This window comes from Pelodiscus sinensis, chromosome 7, assembly GCF_049634645.1.
Source record: "Pelodiscus sinensis isolate JC-2024 chromosome 7, ASM4963464v1, whole genome shotgun sequence".
NCBI lineage: Eukaryota > Metazoa > Chordata > Testudines > Trionychidae > Pelodiscus > Pelodiscus sinensis.
In genome coordinates, this window is record NC_134717.1 from 31,091,399 (window position 1) to 31,113,796 (window position 22,398).

The window sequence follows — 22,398 nt, forward strand, 5'->3', positions numbered from 1 at the left end:
TTTGTGGTCCTTCCTATTTAGCAGTTTTTTTACTTTGAATAAAAATTCACTAACTGTTTTTGTTTCCTTTTTTTTTTATTACTGTGACCCGTCTTTAACCATGTGAGCCATTTGCTTGGTTCCAGCCTCCTTAATTCCCTTAACCTTTCCTTATATGAAAATAAATAGTCTTCTTTTAAGTTTTCCTTGTAACATACAGTAAAGATTTTAAACCCTAGCTGGCCTTTGTTATGTTCTCTCCTGAGCAATATTTCATTTTTCAATATGCAATGAATTGAATATTTGTTTGTGAGTAGATAATAGTTCTTTAGCTACCAGATAGCAAAACCAAAATGTGGTCAGTGATGTTACCGAAATGTCTCTGTGGATGTCGCTGAATAGCGGGAGGAAGAAATCAAGTTCTTGTGGTCTAGGGTTGAGGTAAAGAAAAGAAGCAGCACCCTATTTCAATTTGCAGCCATCATCTAGATAAGATCATTATTAATAAACTTTAGGTGATCAAACTTCAGAATTTGTCAGAACAACTGGATGAATTTGTCAGAAAATGTGGATCTGTGAATAAAATTCAAAACGGAGGAATCATCCCTGTCTACAGAATGGCTATTAAAAACTATTTATCTCTTTACCTGGATTCTTTCACATCTGCTGTTTCTCTGACATTAGTATCTATTTCTTTTTCTAGTTAGATCATAATTCTAGCTTTGGTTATTTAGAAAAGGGCACATAACAGGAATAATTTCCTTTTGTATTCTATTAGGGTATGTCTTCATTGCATTCCTCTTTTGAGAGAGGAATGCAAATGCAGCTGAGCAAAATTGCAAATGAAGCGTGGATTTGAATTTCCCACGCTTCATTTATACAATCGCGTCTGGGCGCTATTTCGAAATACCCTATTTCGAAAAAAGAAATGCAGTCTAGATGCGATTATTTCGAAAGAGAACCCTTCTTTCGAAATTACCTTTTAAACCTTTTATAAGGAGTAAGGGTAATTTCAAAAGAAGGGTTTTCTTTCAAAATAACCACGTCTAGACAGCGCTTCTTTTTTCGAAATAGGGTATTTCTAAATAGCGCCCGGACACGATTGTGCAAATGAAGCGCAGGAAATTCAAATCCGCACTTCTTTTGCAATTTCGTTCGTCTGCATTTTCATTCCTCTCTTGAAAGAGGAATGCAATGTACACATACCCTTAGAAGATTTACCTGATATTGCTCAGGTCTACAGCATTCTTTCTTCTATTGCAAAAGCACACACTTAGATGTATGTTATATCCCTCTGGGAGGCTGAAGCAACACTAAAGCCAGGAAGGTGAGAGCAAAAGATTCAGGGGAAAGAGTCTGCAGTTGCTTCTTGAGAGGAAGGAGAAAGTGGGGACATGCGGGATGTTTTGTGCGAGAGTTAGTCCTGGAATCTTGCACTGGACTGAGGAGTCTGGCAAGAGGCTAGGAGATGAAGTAACCATAGGAAATAAAGTTGTCAATGACCTCATGTGCCAAGGAATTCCGCAAGTGGACATAAACTTTTCTTTAAAGATAGGTGATGATCAGTGTTCCCTCTAAGCTATGTGACAGCACAGCTTCACAGATGTCAGCACAGCTTCACAGGTGATTATCAGCCCTCCCCAGTCAGAGGCTCAGGGCCCATGCAGGGAACTGACTGACTGGGCAGGGCTGATTAATCACCTGTGCTGCCACCCATCTTAGAGGGAACAATGGTGATGATGACCACAATTGTGTATGTAATTGTGCATGTAGGTGACTAACCATATGTCACTCTTGTGCCCAGTTCTTCAGGGGCTGTATGCAGTTCTCTAGTTCATGTAAATTTGGCATGAAGTTATATATTCATTTTACATCTGTAACTGTGCCATTAAAACTTAATAAAAATCATGCAGAGAAAGGGAGCACATTGTCAAGTTAAGGCCCTTTCTAGGTCCAGAGTGATGCAGGATTCTTAGGCTGTTCTGAACGTGGTAGCTCTCAGGTAAATGGCTTGGTTGTTGGTCTATATTTTTCCTTGGTCTAAATGGGCTAGAGACCATTTTCAGGTAAGGTATTTGCATTGTTAAAAACTAACAAGAAGACCTAAAATTTACCTTTTTCTGATTTCCATTTTTGCTAGTTCCCGTTCAGTTTCTTCAGTTCTACCCTGAGTTTAATTGTCTTTTCTCGAATATCTTCCTCATACAGTTAGAACCAATCTTGAAAGGCAAAAGCCATCTAGTGAGTATGTTGGCAGAAGACTTTACAGGCATGATTGCACGGACAGCTTTTGGTGGGAGAATGTTGGCTACACAGGCTGTCTGCATTTGGTGCTAATACGTGTACTCTTGCTAGCGAAAGTATGTACCCATGGGGTTCAGATGAGTTATTACCTGGTACCGCCTGTGCTGCTGCGCTCTGTCTGCGCTATCCTAGCTATGCTGTTTTTAGTGTCCTAGCTTGTGAAAGCTAATGTGAGTGTGTCTGTGAGCTACAAATCACATCTGCCATTTCAAGTGTCAATGTTGTGAGGGAGGAAAGTATTTTGTTGGGGGGAAGGGTGAGGCGGGGAGAAAGGAGAGGCAAGGTGGAATCAACAACTATTTTTTGGAAAAAGTTCAAGACCATATTAGGCCAAAATGGTAATATTCTGTAGAATCTATCTGATATTGGGTTATGGGGGGTGAGATTGACCGTATCGAGGGTCATAAAGATCTTTGTGTAATTTGGGAGTGAATAGGAAAGAAGAGACATTGAGGTGAATTTCATAGCTCCTCTAGGCCCATAGGAAAGGGAATCCCTATGAAGGATTGGCCTCTCCATGCTGCTTTCCTGCCCCACCTACATTGCTATTTATAGCTCTGTAAAATGTTGAACCAATACTGAGCATTGCTTGTAATATTGTTCAGTTAGTTATGGATTTTCTTCATCTCTAGGAGGAAGAGTATGTAAGGGGATGCTTTCCTGTGGAGATTTTAGCTCATCTTCTCCAAACTATTAAAGATGAAGTGGCATTATCAATTTTGTTGATGCCTACAAAATAGCTTCCCAGGCACCCACAATAGGAGTGTTGAGGATGGGAATTTTCAAAATCAGTGTTAGATGTATTGCTATTATTCACATATTTACTCGGCATTGCTCGGGTCATTAAGGAGGGGCTCATGGCAGGGAGCTGAGGGTGTGGGGAGAGCAGGACTCAGTGTTGGGGATGAGGAGGGGCTCAGGGCAGTGAGTTGGGGATGCAAGAGTCAGAGCTGGGGATTGGGAGGTTTGTGGGGGCTCAGGGCAAGAAGCTAGCCAGGGCTACACTGCTGGCTGTGGTAGTGGTGGCCGCACAGCCCAGCTGGCAGCTCCTCTTGATTGGCCAGGCCAATGAGGGTTGTACCGTCTGCTGAGAGCTTACGGGATCACTAACAGTGTATGGTGGCCAGCAACATCCAGAACCTTGCCGCCAGTGTGCCTGCCCCTCTGTAGTCATTCTGCAGTATAAGTGTGCCTGCTAGCAGACCCTTCCCTTTGCATTTAATGAGAGGGAATCCTGTTCCACGCAAATTCCATTGTCCTGGCACAACCGAACCCTTACCTTGCTTTTCAGTTTGACAAGAGGAAACTGCACACCAAATTTGGTGGTCCTAGCTCTTACCAGTTAGTTCTTTTTATAAACTAACTCAGATGGACAGACACACAAAATCTGTCAAACATATAATAGATTGGAGCAAAGAGAAACAAATGCTGTTTTGAAAGTCAAACTCATAATATGTGACCTAAATTGGCTTGCCATGCAGGGCACTTGTAGCCATGTCTGTCTCAGGGTATTAGGCAAAGTGGGATGCCATTGGTCAACTGTTTTGTGATAAGCAGGCCATATGCTCCACTGAAAGGAGTATCCTAATAGAATGCTGGACTTTTTTGGTGAGAAACGAAATTGATTGATTAAAAGGCATTTCCTGTTTTTCTGGGTAAAAGTATAGACACACAATAGGAAAGAAAACTTAGAATGTTTGCCAGATTGACCCACAGATGTTTGTCACAAGTATTTTTTAATGTGGATGCCATTCAGGTCTCTTCTGAGTTTTTTGCTGAAGCTATTCACTCTTAAAAATGTCCATTTTCAAAATAGTGACCATAAAAAGCAACAGGGCTAATGAAGTAATAACCAATATAGGACAGAATGTCAGTAGACATCTGTTAAGGGCAAAAGCCATAGTTATAAATTCCCACTTCATTGCCCACTGTTATCAGCTCTTATGAGGTTTCTTATTTGAAAGAACACTCTAAATTACAGTGGCAGGTCTATTCTATTATTTTTAAATCATCTCCCAAACACTGTGATAAACCAAAAGATATTCAGGATTTAATATATGGGTTATCACTGGAAGCAAAAGAAGTTGATGTTCTGGTTCTACTTAGCTTTGTACAGTATAACTCAAACTGTATTAAAACTCTAGGCTTTATGATTTCTTTAACGTGGAGACTCCTGTCAAAACGAATGGCTTTGTACAAAAACTGTCCCAAATAAATTATCTAGGAATAACCATGTGTTTATAGATGTCTTGCCATTTGTCACTGAGCTATGCTTGTCCTTCCCAGGCATCTTTTTGATATGGCAGTAGGTGTCAAAAAGCACTGCATGTCATCTCTAGAGCAAATTAAACATGGAAGTGATTATCTTGAGGTTGGAAGAGCTGTCAGACTTTGATGGAGAGGTCAGTATTTAGCTGAAGATTGATGGAAGCAAAGACAGAGCTTTTCAAGGATAGATGGGAAGACCGAACTTCCAAGCCACAAAGGTTCAGTTATATCATTAATAAAGTTTATATGTTAAAACATACATACAACTAAGCTGTCTTGAGCAACTTAAATGGGTCCTTAAACTGCACCATCATTTGACAGTGTGGTAACAAGGATCATAAAAATGTGAAAACAGATAATGCTATTTCTAAAATAATAAAATTTTCCATCATTGGCTTTAAACAGAAAAACACACATAGCCCCCCTTCTGTTATGGTAGCTCCTCTTTATTTCAGAAAATGTATCTTTATCTGGTGAATGCTGCTGAAGTAAACACAAAGACTATTGCTGTGCCCTGTACAGACTGGATCTATACAGAAAACAAAACATAAAAACCAAAAAGGAAAGAAGCTTTCTTCTGAAAATCAAGGAAAGAATCACAATTTATGAAGAATGGGATTTTAATGCAGTGTAATTTCAATAAATCTGACTTTTTGGACAGTTTGGCTGAATGGGTATAAAAACTTGCTAAACTCCATCACTGTCTTTCAGTATTACTTAATAGAAGTGTTCTCCACAGATGACAGATTTAAAAAAAATCCCCATTTACTCAAAGCTGGGCATTTCAAAATCTAGACCACAGAGCAGAACTCGCCATTGGTTGCTAAATTATTCAGCTAGTAAATAGCTTAATGGAGCACTTCGAACAGATGAAAAAGAACACCTTAGAAAGAGAAGGCATGTGTTAACGAAAGAGTTAGAGAAATGAGAGACTACTTTGAATCATTGATGCTGCTCACATATTAAGCCTGTATTTTAAGTATATGTTTTATTTTTAATAATAAACATAACTATTCAGGCCACTACAATGCAGCAAATTCACTCAGATCAGAAGTACAGGGCGGCATAAAGCAAATCAGCACCTTAAACCAAAAAACAAAACAAAAACACCAAACCAAAACTGTTTCTCCCCTCCATCCATTTGGTCCTAAATGTGCTGATTTTGCTCACAAATGTGTATATTACAAAATGTGCCAGATAATGTTTAAACCTGATATGAAACTTTTTTTAGTAAATACACTTAGCTATTTTAACACTGCCTTCTGCACCTTAAACATTCAGTTCAAATAATTTCTCCTGTTTCCATAACAAATAAAATGGAGATGTGGTATGGTGTGACACATGCTAGAGATGACTGTAAGCTCTTTAGGGCAGAAGCCCTGTCCTCTTGTATTTGCCTTTCTAATGCTCATGTGTAGAGCTGTAGAAATAAGATGCTTACAGAGAAATTTGAACTGTATATAACTTTCCTTATATGGTCTTGTATTCAAAACAGGTGTCCAGATTACTGGCTCATGAATATTGATTGCCTGCTGGCCTGTCTTTCTGAGTTCTTTTTACTTTTTAGTATCTAAACTGCAAAACTTTTAGAGAATTTTTGCTTTGAAATTCAGTTTAAAAATACAATTTCAGTATGAAATAGGACAAAATTTGGAAGTTTTGAGTGAGTTTTGCTGTGAGATTTTGAATTTTTATTCAAATCCAGAATGGTAAACCAGATTTGGAGGAAGGGTTGAAATGACATTGAACAGAATACATGAAACTCGGGTCTCCTGCCAAAGTGACACTACCAAATCCTAGAATTCCAATTAATGTGCAAGCCAGCTGGATTCCTTGTGCAAATTTCTGGAAAGGTGGCTAAAGCATGAAAGGACACAAGAATCTTTAGTGCATCTGGCGTGTAAACATCTTACAACGCTGGCTACAACGGTGCCATGCAAGTGGTTATTCTCACTTTCAGGTGACATGTGAATAAGAAGTGGGCGTGCTGATGATGGCTTCTGCTTGATAATAATCCAAAGCAGTGCTGACTATTGCACGTTCATTTTTATCAACTGAGTCAGATGCTACCAGGAAAAGATTGATATTCTATTTTGGTGGTTCGAGTTCTGTATTTTCCACATCTAAGTGGTATTCTTTTAAGACTTCTGAAAGCATGTGCCATACCTCATACCTCTCAGATTTTGGAAGTCACTTCAGATTCTTAAACTTTGGGTCAAGCATTGTAGCTATCTTTAGATATCTCACATTGGTACCTTCTTTGCATTTTGTCAAATCTGCATTTGAAAGTGTTCTTCAAATGAATAGCAGGTGCTGGGTCATCATCACATACTGCTGTAATATGAAATATATGTGATAATGAAGGTAAAATAGCTCAGGCGACATGCAGTTTTTTCCCATGGGGCTCAGTCACAAATTTAATTAGCACCTTTTTTTTCTTTTTTCTTTTTTTCTTTTTTTAAGCTAAGTGTGTTGTTATGGTGGAAGTATGTTCTCTGGAGTGGTGCTCAAAACCTGAAGGGGCATACTCCTGTTTGGTGTATCTGGCACATAAATATACTGCAGTGTTGGCACAGAAGTGCCATGCTAATGTCTGTTGTCATTTTCAGGTGATATTGTGAACAAGATGCAGGCAGCATTATCTCCCATAAATGTAAACAAACGTGTTTGTCTTAACATTTGACTGAATAAGAAGTAAGACTGACTGGACTAATAGGCTATAAAGTTTTACACTATTTTGTTTTTGAGTGGAGTTGTATAACCAAAAAGAAAATCTACATTGTAAGTTGCAGTTTCATGATAAAGAGATTATATCATAGGTCTTGTATGAGGTGAATTGAAAAATACTGTTTCTTTTGTTTGAATTTTCAGTGCAAATCCTTGTAATAAAAAGCACTATACGCTTTGTGTTTTGTGGTGTAATTGAAGTCAATATATATGAAAATGTAGAAAAACATCTTACATATTATAATAAATTTTAATTGGTGTTCTGTTTAACAGTGAAATTAAAACTGTGATTAATCATAATTTTTTATGGCAATTAATTTGAGTCGATTGCGGGAGTTAACTGCAGTTAATCAGCAGCCTTAATGCATAGCAATTGAGCAAGAATCAGGTATGGTAGATTGGTAAAGACCAATTAAATGCATTGTGGCTAGAGTGGCTGTTATATGAACGCAAATCATAGAATACTAGAACAGGAAGGGACCTTGAGAGTTCGAGTCCAGTCCCCTGCCTTCACGGCAGGACCAAGCACTGACTAGACCATCGCTGCTAGATCTAACCTGTCTAACCTGCTCTCAAGTATCTCCAGAGATGGAGATTCCAAAAGCTCCCTAGGCAATTTATTCCAGTGTTTAAAATCACCCTGAAAGTTAGGAAGTTTTTCCTAATGTTCAACATAAATCTCCTCTGCTGCAGTTTAAGCCCATTGCTTCTTGTCCTATTCTCAGAGGCCAAGGAGAACAATTTGTTTCCCTCCTCCTTGTGAGATCCAGTCAGTTTAGCAGCAACGGCTTTGTTTCCCAGTCTTGTTGAAATCCTTGTGAACACCTTCTGTGTCCTTTCAGAGTTGTTTTTGTCAGAAAAGGTAGCTGAGAATGAAACAATTATTTTAGCAAAGTCTTTGCTATGCTAATGGGGGGTGATAAAGTCAGACTTAGTGTAGCCTTCAGGTTATTGTACACTAGTATGTCTACACTACAAAGTTAATTCGAACTAACAGATGTTAGTTCGAATTAACTTTGATAGGCGCTACACATGCGAACCGCTAGGCGCTTAATTCGAACTAGGTAAACCTCATTCTACGAGGACTAATGCCTAGTTCGAATTAAGTAATTCGAATTAAGGGCTGTGTAGCCACTTAATTCGAACTAGTGGGAAGCTAGCCCTCCCCAGCTTTCCCTGGTGGCCACCCTGGGCACCACCAGGGAAACTCTTCTGCCCCCCTCCTGGCCCCGGAGCCCTTAAGGGGCACGGGCTGGCTACGGTGCCTGTGCCAGGTGCAAGCCTGCCAGCACCCAGCCAGCAGACCCTGCACCTGGCACGGCACGAGCCAGCCACCTGCTGCCAGCCAGCACTCCGCCTCTTCCCGGGACCAGGCTGGCGGCTCCCGGGAGCCTGCCCGGGTCCGCAAGAGGCGGGCGCCCGCGTCCGCAAGAGGCAGGCGCCCGCCTGGTCTGGTGCGGACATTGTGGACCTCATCCACGACCTCCGCACTAGGCACAGGAAAGTGGCCGGCTAGGGTAGGATAGCTGCCAGCCTGGCCACCCAGGAGCAGGTTTGCATGAAAATCAAGGTGGTCCACTGAGACCCCCGACCCTCAGCCCTGAGCTTAGAACGGCCGTACTGGGTCAGACCAAAGGTCCATATAGCCCAGTAGCCTGTCTACCGACAGTGGCCAACACTAGGTACCCTGGAGGGGATGGACCGAAAACAATGATCAAGCCATTTGTCTCGTGCCATCCATCTCCAGCCTTCCACAAACAGAGGCCAGGGACACCATTTCTACCCCCTGGCTAATAGCACTCCATGGACCCAACCTCCATGACTTTATCTCACTTCTCTTTAAATTCTGTTGTAGTTCTAGCCTTCACAGCCTCCTGCATTAAGGAGTTTCTCCAGGTTGACTATTTGCTTTGTGAAGAAGAGCTCTGTTAGTTTGAAGCCTGCTACCTATTCATTTCATTTGGTGTCCTCTAGTCCTTCTATTATAGGAACTAATGAAGAACTTTTCTTTATGTACCCTCTCCACACCACTCATGCTTTTATAGACCTCTATCATATCCCCCCTCCGTCTCCTCTTTTCTAAGCTGAAAAGTCCCAGTCTCTTTAGCCTCTCTTCATGTGGGACCTGTTCCAACCCCTGATCATTTTAGTTGCCCTCCCCTCTCCCACCCTCTCTCTTCCCCTCTCCCACCTCCTTTTCCCAGTCTCCCCGATTTTTGTTCAATAAAGAGAGTATCTGTTTTTGAACACACGTGTCCTTTATTTTGTACATCAGGAAGGGGGGCTAGGGAGGGGTAAGTGGAAGGAAGTGAGGGAGGAATGGGGGATGAGCCCCCGATGGGGAGGACTGGGGTGGCTCTGCGGGCTCCTCAGGGTGGAAGCTCTTCTGCAGACCCCTGAGTGCTCCCCCCCCAGATGGCAGCCTGCCGCAAGTGCAGCTGGGCTGATGGCCGAGTGCTGTGATGTGCCAAGTGTGGGCACTCCAAGCCAGGACTGCTTTGCAAGCGGGGCACCCCTAAGAACTGTCTGTCCGGGGTCGGGTCCCTTTAAGCACAGACTTCGGCTAGCCTGAGACAGCATCTCCACGCTCTAAGTCCTAATCTGATGCCCTGCCGGCACTGCTTCCGGCCATCCTTAACCTCGGTTCAGGGTCCACTCAATGTGGACATGCTAATTCGAATTAGCAAAATGCTAATTCGAACTAGTTTTTAGGTCTAGATGCACTAGTTCGAATTAGCTTAGTTCGAATTAAGTTAGTTCGAATTAGTGCTGTAGTGTAGACATACCCTAGGAGATTTACCTGCCATTGCTCGGATCCTTAACTCAATTATTTTTTGTTTTTCTTCATTTAAATCATTGCTCTGGGATAGGGTTGGGGATGAGAGGTGCAGTATGCAGGCTTCCCCGGGAAGAGAGTACTACCCTAGCCCTCTCTCTCTGTTGCAGATTGGTGCCAAGTGTGAAACGCCTGTCCATGGTTGCTGCAGCAGACACAGCTTGGGGAGGAATGCATGTCCCCTGGCAAGGGCAGGTCCAGATTCATCTGCTGTCTGTGTCCTGAGCCAGAGTGAGGAATGCAGCAAATTGTGATCTTTCACCTCTCTCCCTGACTAAGGGAAATAGCCAGCAATGTTCCAGTACAAATCAGGGTGGGGGGGGGGAGAAGTCCCCCCCCTTCCCAAATCTTGGTTGGGACATCTCCAGGTTTGTCTGCTGCCTGCACTCCCCAGCCAGACTGAGGAATGAGGCAAACTGTTCACTTTCCACATGCTCCCTGATGAAGGGGAACAGCCAGCAATATTCTTGTACAAAATGTGCAGCCCCTCCTGCCCTTCCTAAAGGATGCTCAGGGGGTGGGAAGCTCAGGGCTGGGGTGGGTGGTGCATGATCAGAGACAGTAGCGCAGGGCACCGGGGGCTCCCTGGGAGTGGGGTCGGCACACTGGCTGCCAGTCCCACCCCCAGGGACTATCGAATAGTCATGTAACCGATAATATTTTGTGTGGTTACACAACTATTCAATTACACTATATCTAACATCCCTTGTATTCCTCCGTTAATTGGGGTCGCTCTACTTAGGGAATCAAAAAGGACTGAAATTCAGAGTGGAAAAATTGACTTCCAAGATCTAAGAAAAAGTATCCCGATGAAACAAACTTAACGTTAGTCTTAAATTGTGCTCTTTTTTGTGTGACTGACAAAACCACTCCTTGATTCAGCAGTTCATCCCAAGCATTAGCCTTTATTGCCATTATCAATGGGAAAATACATCAGTGACTGGCAAAGGGTCTTCAAAACTAATGAAAATTTGAAGATTTAGCTATTCAGCTTTCCTCTAATCAAATTATTAGAAATCACACGGATAAAGGTCCAGCAGTGCTACAAGGCTCTAAATAAACAGCCATCCTTTGATCTTCAAAGTTGAACTGATCTCATCTGCTGCTCAAGTCTGGTCAGGAGAGTTGACTTGAGGCTTGTTCCCGTCTCTGCTAGTCTGCAGATTGATAACATCCTAGTCTAAAGCAGGGCACGTTCTATTTGCATGCCCTATTTGGCCCTGCAGTTTTTGTCGGCAGCGCTGGGTTTGTTCTTTTTGTTTTGTTTTGTTTTGTCTTCTGTTACAAGCTGACCTTTCTGCTAGATAGGCGTGCCAAGAGCCAAGCATGCCTGCAGAGCCAATATCTATAACCTTCTAGATCTCAGGCAGTCTAGAAGGCCCTTCATATTTTCTGTTTGAAGAGGCTTGAATGAATCAGGACTGTTTTATGGCATCTGGAGCAAAGCACCAGAGTAAAGTGGAATGTCTCCAGAAGAGTTGAAAGCCTTTGCCATGCAATTACCTTTTAAATATCTTTCCTCTTGCTATTTTCCTGGCATGGCATTGGAACTATTGCTGTAAGGCAGGAGACTGATAATCCATAGAGGATGCTTACAGTTTAGAAGCCCAATATTTGCATTACTGAGCATTCCAGGATGTCACCAGGTGGAGGTTGCATTAGTCTCCAGTGGAACATTTGACCTATCCCCCTGCATTATGTTAGGGTTTAATTATTCCTCCCCCATCTCTGATAGTTGTCTAGCTTTGAGTAGTTTCAATTATAAAGAGCTCCTAACATCTCCTGATATCTGGTTCAATTGTTTAGCTCATCTTAAACCCAGTACTTCTTGGGCATTAATTTCATTACTTCAACTGAATTATTATTATTATTTATTATTTAAAACAGGGCAGTTGTCATTTTATCCTTTTACTGTTCATACAATCAACATAACATTTGATATATATTTTTTTAAGTTTAGGACGGATTGCACTGTACCGTGTCAGCTATGTTAGAATAAGAAGTTTGGGGGAGGGGAAGCACAGCTCTCAAAGCCATTGATCCTACTTTATAACTTTGCCCTTTTAGCTTGGAACAGATTATTTGCAAGGTGGTTCAGAACTGCACAGGCAGAATCAGAAGGACTGAACTTTACATAAACCATTTATACTAAATGTTTGGTATGCTGGCAACATAAATCAACAACAATATCCATTACAAATTCACCCCTTTGTCAGTATTATCTTGATAGAACTGATCCCAACATGTGGAAATGAACCATACCCCAATAAGTCTAGCCCTTTGTAAATTAATTATTCAGGGCACACAGAGCCTGCCCCTGCAATGTAGAGTAATTCTTCCCAGGGAACATCCAGGATTTTAACTTCAGTGGCAATAATAAATAGAAAAAAGTCTCAGGTGATGCTACTATTTTAAAGTAATTAATCATCTTCCCCTCAGTGCCCCCTCACTCCCCTTTTTGGTTCTTTATAACAAGAGATTTTCAGTCATAAATCTTTAATGATATATGTTAAAAGCCATTCATTAGTTTAATCTTGCTCTGCCTGTTTCTTTTTGATGCTTGTTATGCTGAACATTATTCGTTTCAAACTGGAAATGTACATAAAATAAATATCTGTGCATGGAAAACTGATGGCTTAGTGCAGGAATCTCAGAAAGATCATTTCTTGGTTTCTGAATGTCATGTAATGCCTGTGCTAATAGAAATTGTTAATTAATACCACTGGGGCTGTCAAGAGTAAACATTCTGAAGATGCTGTATTGCTGCAGTATCAGAATTACAAGATGCCTTACAAAAATGTCTTGTCTGTACCTAAGTTTGGGATGAATGAATGCTAATTTTGTTTTATAACACGTATGGCATAGAAATCATTAGTTGGACAATAATCTCGGATGTTATAAATGCCCATGTGCTAAACAAAGTAGCATTTTCTGCTGTTAAAATAGCAGGTTAATGCTCTGACCTAGAAGAGACAATGTATCTTTAAATAATTCTTGTTAGACCTGACCAGCCATCATGTATATGCAATGTGACAGGGACAGATGTGACAGATCGGTTCTGACACACTTCCATACCACAAGTCAGTGGCTTGAGGTGACTCATGTCCTTCCTTTGATTCTGTCCCCTGCTGCAGGACAGCACAACGATGCACGAATGAACCTTGCCATTGCCCTCACTGCTGCCAGGTATGGTGCTGCCACAGCCAATTACACTGAAGTGGTGCACTTGCTGAAGAAGACCGATCCAAAGAGCGGGAAGGAGCGTGTCTGTGGTGCACGATGCAGAGATGTTCTAACAGGTATGAGGATTGCAATCTAAGAGCAGGGCCAGATTAAGGCATGGGCTAGCCGGGATGCTGCCCGGGGCGCAACTATGGGGGGCGCCTGATGGCATCCGTAAGGGGCATGTGGCACCCTTTATAGCTGCCATCAAGCGCTGTGTGCCCGGCTCCGAGATCGCGGGCTACAGCAGCTCCCAGCAGCCACCCTGCAGCTGCCGCCTGGGGCGGGGGCCACGTTTAATCCCTGCAGCGCCGGCCAGCAGCGCATTCCCCCCTCCCTCCCCCCCCGCGGCCGTGGAGCTCTGCACGGCCAGGCTCGGCCCGCCCCGGGCAGCGTGCCAGCAGCGGTAGCCGGGCTGGGCACATGCGTCCTGTGCGGAGCTGGCAGCGACGCCCTTCCCCACGTGCCGGGCAGGGGCGGGGCCGGGGACGCGCATGTGCCCTTCCCAAACCCAGGGCGCAATTAAACTCTCTGCCTGGGGCACCAGAATGGCTTGGTCCGGCCCTGTATAGGAGATATTTATAGTCAGGCCTAACTTTACCTAACGACTTCTATTGGTTCTGTGTTGCTAACTTAAGCCATATTTTAATATATAGAGGTAATACTTAAAGGATTCTTATTCTGCAGCACGTTGTTCATTGGGTAAAATCTACAGGGGAAATTAATCAATTTTATCAGGTTTTGATTAATAGAATAAAACACAGCTATTTAGAAAATACAAAATGTGTTCATTAAAGAAACACAATAATGTATTTTAAAAATATGTGGATGTTTAAGATATGGAAATATCTATTAATTGGTAAAGGTGGGTTATTTCCAAAGTGCAGTGTCATGCCATTGATGTCAATCATCTTTAACTTCTGTCAGGTTTCCATCTAAATCCTTATGCTTTGCCATGGTAGACTAGGCTTTTACACCCAAAGCCTTTTGTCAAACAAAGCTGACATTGTAAAATGCCATATATAGTACAGTAATAATGCCTGTTACGAAATTCAGGGTTTGAACCACAATTATCACCAGTTTTTTAATGATCTGTTCTTAGATACTTTTATTGACAAAACAAAAATGGAGGGGGGGGGGGAAAAGTCAGCATGCTCAATTTTATTTGTAAAAGCTTTTTTTGATGGGTATTATTCTTTGTTTCATATCTGATATAAGGTAGAAAAGAGAAATATTTAACTCTTTAATAATTACAACTGTTTGGGTCCTCTACAGTGACACAACATACTTTACAATAGGTTAAGTTCATAGATAAAGTAATAATCCAGAGCGTCAGTGAGCAGGAAAACAAATGGGGTATGTGACTGATGATGTTTTCTTTCACAGGGCAGGAATTTGATGTCAAAGCCAAATGTGTTATCAATGCTACAGGACCTTTCACAGACTCTATACGCAAAATGGATGATCAGGAAGTATCAAACATCTGTCAGCCAAGTGCAGGCGTGCATATTGTGATGCCTGGTTATTACAGGTAATGATATTCAAAGCCTAGCCCATTTGTATCCATCTCTATTTGTGTCTATAATGAGTAAGGTGGTAAAGATACATTTGCAGTTTTTATGGTACTGCTTGAATGCACGCTTTGCTTTATAAAGCAGGGATTTTGGCACTGAGCCTCTTAAGAAAACAATTTTGTCTTACACAAAACCAATCAAATGTTATACTTCTTAATCAAGGCTTGCACACTTACTGAAGTTGAAGTATTGACTGCAGGTTTGTGTTGGGAGTGGGGCTTTCTTTATAAGTGACTTCTAGGTTGACTTCACTGAGACTTTAGGGGGTAGATATATAAAACTTCTTAATGTAAATTAAGCTAATTAACCTCATTGTTTATTTGTGACTTCTATAGGGGAATTCTGCACTGCTGTGCATGTACAGACTTTGTCCACTGCAGATTTTTTTTGCTTCCCTGCAGAAAAATGATTTTCTGACAGAGAAGCCACAAGAGCAGTCATGAAGCCCTCCCCACCATTATGTTTAAGGTGCTCAGGGCAGCCATCAGAGAGGTAAATCTCTGTGGGGAAGGGGGCAAGATGAGGGAAGACGTGGCTGATCGCCCATGCCCTGTGCCAGGTTCTGCTGCTAGTCCCAGCTGGGCTGAGGAGGACAGGACCTCCTCTTCCCCGCATCGCTGGGTTAAACCACCCCCAGACTTCTCTCCTGGGTACAGGAAGCTCATCAAACTTCCCACCCCCACCTCTTGCTTCTTGCACCCATCATGCCTCAGTTCCAGCAAAGGGGGTCCTTGTACAGGAAGCTGTTCCCCCGTCTGCCAATGCCCATGCATCCAGAGCCCCTCATACCTACACTATCCCATCCCCCAAGGAGGAACCCTCCCACTGAGCCACCTGCACCCAGATCCCCACCCCACCGACCTTCCGTCCCTCAGCATCTGAAACCCTGCACCTAAACCCATCCTACCACTGAGCCTCAAACACCTTTACTTGGATCCCCCGCTATTATCATTATACCCAGAACTTCCCAACAAGCTCCTGTGTATCCAGGTTCCCCTCTACCTATACTCCTAATTAACTTATGGATTTTGCTGCTGCTGCTTGTGAACATCAGTCCCAAAATATTGAGCTATTTTTATTTGCATTGAGAATTCCCTCCACTCCTGGGATTGCTGCCTCAGTTCAATGAATCCTGGAACCATCTAGAAAAATATTGGAACTGAGATCTGAGTATTTGGTACCAATGAATATTCTTCCAAACACTCCTAGTTCCTTTGCTACCATGGTACTTAGCAAGGCTCAGTTCTACTGCTCATTTGAATTACGTGATAGTATATAAAATGAGGCTCATACTTCTCACATATCTGAAATAATCCACATTATTATAGAAATTCATCTGCTCGTTAATCAGGTAAGTGCCTGGATGAGTTTAATATTGTGCATTTCTGTGTTGCCTTCCATCTGAACACTGTCAACCACTTGAGTTAGATGTTGTAAAGTTGACACACACATTTCATGACAGATTCAGGATTAGAGCCCAGATCTCCTTATTCCAAGTTGTGTGCAGTAATTACAAGATCCTCTTTGTTTTCTCTGTGTAAGTGTAAAAAAGGATGTTTTCTAATTCTATATAAGGCAGGTATGAAGTCACTTGCCTGCCTTGCTCTTTGAGAAGAGGGCCTGGGAGCAGATGTTTATTTAACATTCAGTTTTTTAAAGTTTTGTGTTCAGTCCACTCTGCAACAGAAAACGATTTGATATGCATCAAGGATTCAGTCTGTTTTACATAAGAAACCAAGTGGTATGAATCTGTTAAATTTATAGTTCCTTTATTCAACCCTGTTTCTCAGTGTGTGTCAATGTGTGGGCATTTCTTTTTTTTTTCTTTTTTTTTATAAAATAATGTCTGGTCACACATACCCACGATGCCACTGATGAGTTAAATCTACACTCGTTTCATTTTAAGAAGGCAAGGAACAGTTCCCTTAACAGAAAAATATTCATAATATTTAATTAAGCAGCAAGTCTCTTGAGTGAATGCTGCTTAATGGAGAAGGTATGTCTCTTCATTGCAACCACTTTCCTTATTGGTAAGCTCCTTTTATAAAATGTTGGTGTTGTCTTGCACAAATTATTGCTTCAGGTAAAGGCCTTTTATGATTAAATGTAGATAATTGCATTTTATTAACATTATATTAAGCTAACCTTACTTCCTAGCGGTTTACTACTTTTTGATACTTTTCATTAATAGCCATGCATTCCTCCTCTCATATTCTATTCTTAGTACATGTGTCCTTACACAAGTAGCTACAGTACGTCTCTCTCACGCTCTCCCTTATGTAAGTGTATCATACGTAAGTGTCACTGTTTTTCCTGCTGGTATTGTCTGTGGAGAAGGAGACAGGATTTAAATTACGTCTGTTGTGTGGGCCATGGACACCTCCTGTCTGGAACTGTTTTCTTTACAAATTTTTAAGCTCTTTTACAAATTTAAGTTATTTTCTTTTCTAGTCACAGATGTCCTCTAAACGGCCATTTATAGTTACTCCGATCTCCCACATAATACCATTTTAAAATGACCAAATATTCAACCACACTACCACTAAATGTATTAATTTGTATCGTCATCCTCTTTTTTTTAATTGCACTTATGCTATTTTACTCCACTACTTCAACTGGAAGTCTGTTTCATTTATCTGTTCATTCCACGCTACCTACAATATACCATCTTCTTAAATTATTACATGTATTGTCTCTTGATATGAAACCTAATCCCTCTAGAGCTAGTGAGAATAAACAATTCTGGTTTGTCCTGTGACCTCAGTCACTAGACTTAATTTTGATACGTTTAAATTGTTTAACTTTTTCATATTTTAGTGGTCTTCTCTTAAGACTAAACAACCAATTTTGTGTTGTTTTTCTTCATATGAAAGTCCCTCTATTCCAGTTAGGATCTGCTCCATATATTGTTCACTCTGCAACTTAACTCTCTTGTTCTCTGCATAAAGTGTCTAAAATTCAGCAATACGTTCCAATAATTGAATGATGATCTGCTCCACAAATGTTTTTTTGGGCAAATTCTATTCCTTGTGTTGTGCAGGGGATCAGTAGGGTTGCCGGGTATCCAGTATTGCATCGTATAGTCCAGTATTTTCTCCTCCTGTCTGGTAAAAAAAAAAAAATAATTCAGAAAATACCGGACACTTAAAATGTCCGGTACTTTCTGATTTTTTTTTTCCTGGCCAGGAGGCGAAAATCCTGGGCTGACCGGCTCAATACGGAAGCAGCCTGGCAACCCAAGTGCTTACTGAGTTCGGCAGGGAGCTGTCTGGTCCTGTGCAGGGAGGCAAGATGGCAAATGGCCAAAAAGCCCTCATAACGCGGTTTTTAAAAGGGCCCCGGTATTTGGGTTTTTTTTTTTCTTGCTTAACAACTCCCTGGGTCCCATCCCCCGCCTCCCCACCCCACCCAACAAACTTTTTCCTGGTGTGTTTTTATTTTTATTTTTTTGTTGTTTGGTATTTTTTCTGAAACTATCTGGCAACCCTAGGGATCAGACTAGATATTCACAGTTGTCCCTCTCAGATTTAGAGGCCCTTGTTGATACAAGGAAATATCTTAATTGTTTTTTTTTTACTTCAGCTACATAGTGGATCAGGTATCTAAATATTATTTTCATTGAGGTACCCAGAGCCATTTCACACTCTGTTGTAAGGCTAGTGCTATTTAAATCGTACATAATTTTTGCATATTGTATCGAAGTACGTAATTTTATGCTTACATGTTAAATTGTGTATACCACCTCTTTGCCCATTTGCTTAATCAAGATTTTCCTGTACAACTTGTGCATTCTTTTGTTTGTACAGTTTCAACATCTCTAGTCCGGGACTATGTGGTGTGGCAACATCCATGGGGTCCCTGTGGGTGCTCTGGGGTTGGAGCACTCACAGAGAAAAACTGTGGCAGTGAGACAAGTGATTCTGCTTAGCCAGAGAGCCCTGGAGGTTGGGAGCAGAGCCTGTCCAGGGCTTATGGCAAGGAGAATGGGGGCCAACCAGGGACCGGGAATCAGTGGGGCTGGGAGGGGAGCTTAGAGAATGGAAGGGAGCAGTGTGCCCCCTCTCCCCAGCAGTGGAGCCCAGAGGCAGACAGCAGAGGGGCTGGCATTAACCTCCCTTGGTCTGGCAAAATTCCTGGTTCCAGACCGGTCAGGTTTCTGCAGGTCTCCTGCGCCAGGAAGATCCAATCTGTATTATGATACCAATCACAGACTGCCAAATACTATATTCACTCATATAGAAAATCACAGTTGCTGCGCTGAAGAGAGTAATATTGGAGAAGGCAAGCGACATATCAAAAGTGTTGGTGTGGGATAGAATACATGCAGTATTTCAACAATAAATACAAACTGTTTTCAAAGCGCCCCTCAATCTAACCACCATCTGACTGCGTTTTTGTAGGAATGGTAGTCTTGGGGGAATCTGTAGTAGGAGATGGTGGCATTATGAATTGTTTTAAGAAACACATTCCATGGTGTTACTTTTCATTTTCTTCTGTTTCTGTTCATCAGCAATGATGGGACAAATGAAGTCTTTCTGCCATTATTTATACTGTGCCAGCCTCATTCACCTTTACCATTTTGTTCTGCCATTCTTCAGTCTTGTACTCTATTGTTTATCACCATATATGGTATCCTTTTTGGGTCCTCAGTCTTCCTTGAATATGTTACTATCATCTGCAAATGCAATGATCTAATCCATGAATTTAGATTTTTAAAGGGTATTGGTCCCAGTTTTCACAGAGGATTTGCATGTAGTAACCCAAATTCTGTGCTAGTTACCTTGTTTCTAATCTTTTCTTTAACCATCTTAAAAATCTATTTTCCAAACCACATTTGCAAACTTTATTCATTAATTAGTCACCTGAAACTTTTTTGAAGGTTTTCTGAATATTATGATGCAGTGTATTCAATCTTTAGGTTCCCTGGTCTCTAAATCAATATGTTTTTTCATTTTAAAAATTAATCCTTTCCCTGACATGACTTACCTTTCGTAGATCCATATTGGCTCACTCCTATTAAACTGTACTTTTCCAAATGTATTCTTCTAAGGTTGCATGCTGCCTCCCTGTGAAGATACTCCAGATTGTCCCTGTGCAAACACCTGCTTCAGTTTCTATGTAATTTGCCCTTCAAATAATCTTACACATGTTCACACACTGGTGCTAGCATTCACACCAACAAAGCTCATTAACCTTTGTGGGCCCAGTTTGGATGGATGAGTGGAGGCTGCTGACTGAAAATGTGGCCCTCTGTTATTGAAATTTACCAAAAATAGATATCTATTGAGAATTTTTGTGACGGCAGACAATAAATGTATTCCATCAATATGAATACAAGTCCAGATATCTACAGAAATGTGATTATCAGAAGTAAAAGAATGAAGAGAAATGGGTCACCTTACTGACTGACAGATGTAGTAGTGGAAGAAAGATAGGGTGAATGAGATGAACTAATTAAGTCACTAAGATAGCTTTTATAATACAGGCAGTCCCCGACTTACGCGGATCCGACTTATGTCAGATCCGCACTTACGAACGGGGCTTTCTCACCCCGGAAGTCGGGGCGAGAAAGCCCCGTTCGTAAGCTGCTCCGGTGCCCCTGGTCTGCTGGAGACCGTCTCCAGCAGACCAGGGGCACCGGGCGGGTTCCCGTGCTTCTGAGGCTTTGCCAGAGCAAAGCCTCAGAGGCGCGGGGAACTGCCGCTGCTGCCGCTTCAATCTGGGTGACTGTGGTCTGCTGGGGACGGTCCCCAGCAGACCACAGGCACCCAGATTGAAGCGGCAGCAGCGACGGTTCCCCGCGCCTCTGAGGCTTTGATCTGGCAAAGCCTCAGAGGCGCGGGACCCCCCCGCAGCTGCGGCTTCAGTCCGTGAGCCTGTGGTCTGCTGGGGACCGTCCCCAGCAGACCACAGGCTCCCGGACTGAAACCGCAGCCGCGGCGGGGTCCCTCCCTCTGAGGCTTTGCCAGAGCAAAGCCTCAGAGGCTCTGCTCCCCGTGTCCCTGGTGTGCTGGGGGGGGGCAGCTAGTGTGCTCCCCCCTCCCCAGCAGACCTGGCTTTTGTTTTGGACTCTGGGGCAGAGCAGCTGGGGTGCTGCCGATTGGTCCTGCAGCGCCCGCTCTGGGCACTACTGGACCAACCCGGCAGCACCCCAGCTGCTCTGCCCCAGGTCCTGATTCAGCCGCTGCTGGTCAGTTTCAGCAGCGGCTGAATCAGGACGCCTGGGGCAGAGCAGATAGGGTGCTGCTAGGTTGGTCCAGTAGCACCCAGGAGCGGCGCTACTGGAGCAACCCAGCAGCACCCCAGCTGCTCTGCCCCAGGCATCCCCAAGTCAGCTTCTGCTGAAACTGACCAGCGCTGACTACAGGAAGCCCCAGGCAGAGTTGCTCTGCCCCGGACTTCCTGGAATCAGCTGCTGATCAGTTTCAGCAGCAGCTGACTTGGGGACGCTTGGGGTTCTTAAGTTGATTCTGTATGTAAGTCAGAACTGGCGGTCAGTTTCAGCAGTGTCTGAATCTGGATGCCAGTTCCGACTTACATACAGATTCAACTTAAGAACAAACCTACAGTCCCTATCTTGTACGTAACCCGGGGACTGCCTGTACATCAGTTTTCTATTACTGGACCAATACTAACTCAGCTCTGCTTAACTGGCTTATCTTTTATATCTGCCATACTTTCTTGCAATATTTGTAGAAAAAAATAGCTTTTTGTGAACAATTCTCTTCATCTTTAATATGAACATTTAAAAAAGGCTTTCATAACAATTAAGGGAAGAGAAAGCGTAATTGTACAAGGCAGATACACAAACAATAGAAGGTCACATCACACAACGGCTGTGTCTACACTGGGCCACTTATTCCGGAAAATCAGCTGCTTTTCTGGAATAAGCTGCGAGCTGTCTACACTGGCCCTTGAATTTCCGGAAAAGCAACGATGCTCTACTGTACAAAATCAGCCGCTATCCCGGAAAAACTATTCTGCTCCCGCTCGGGCATAAGTCCTTATTCCGGAACACTGTTCCGGAAAAGGGCCAGTGTAGACAGCCCAGTAGTCTTTTCCGGAAAAAAGTCCCGATTGCGAAAATGGCGATCGGGGCTCTTTTCCAGAAAAGCGCGTCTACATTGGCCACAGACGCTTTTCCGGAAAAGGGCTTTTCCGGAAAAGCAGCCTGCCAAGGTAGACACTCCTTTTCCGGAAAAACTGAAAACGGAATAGTATTCAGTTTTAAGCATTTCCGGAAATTCATCCCAGTGTAGACGCAGCCAACAGGTTTAGCAAAAAGGTTTTATTTCTGAATGTTCCATAACCAAACTAGAGTAATTAGCTGAAGAGTAAGACATCCAAATGCTTAATGGGGTTATGCAGATAGGTGTGGACATATTTTATGTAGAGCCTGGATCCATTTGTATTTAAAAGTAGCTGCAGATTGCAAAGTCTCCCAGTAAGCACTAGAAATATTTTAGCCTACAGATGTCTATTGCTTCA

General features: G+C 42.5%; 1 protein-coding gene across 5 annotated transcripts in view; it reads left to right on the forward strand.

The window, feature by feature from the left end:
• The window catches only part of GPD2 (glycerol-3-phosphate dehydrogenase 2), a 132,398-nt gene that overhangs the window by 82,603 nt on the left and 27,397 nt on the right, over positions 1-22,398 (forward strand). For all 5 annotated transcript variants that reach the window (XM_075933428.1, XM_075933429.1, XM_075933427.1 and 2 more), the window contains 2 exons: positions 13,249-13,413; positions 14,723-14,867. In XM_075933428.1, coding sequence (XP_075789543.1) covers positions 13,249-13,413; positions 14,723-14,867 — 310 coding nt within the window. The remainder of the gene's footprint in view (positions 1-13,248; positions 13,414-14,722; positions 14,868-22,398) is intronic.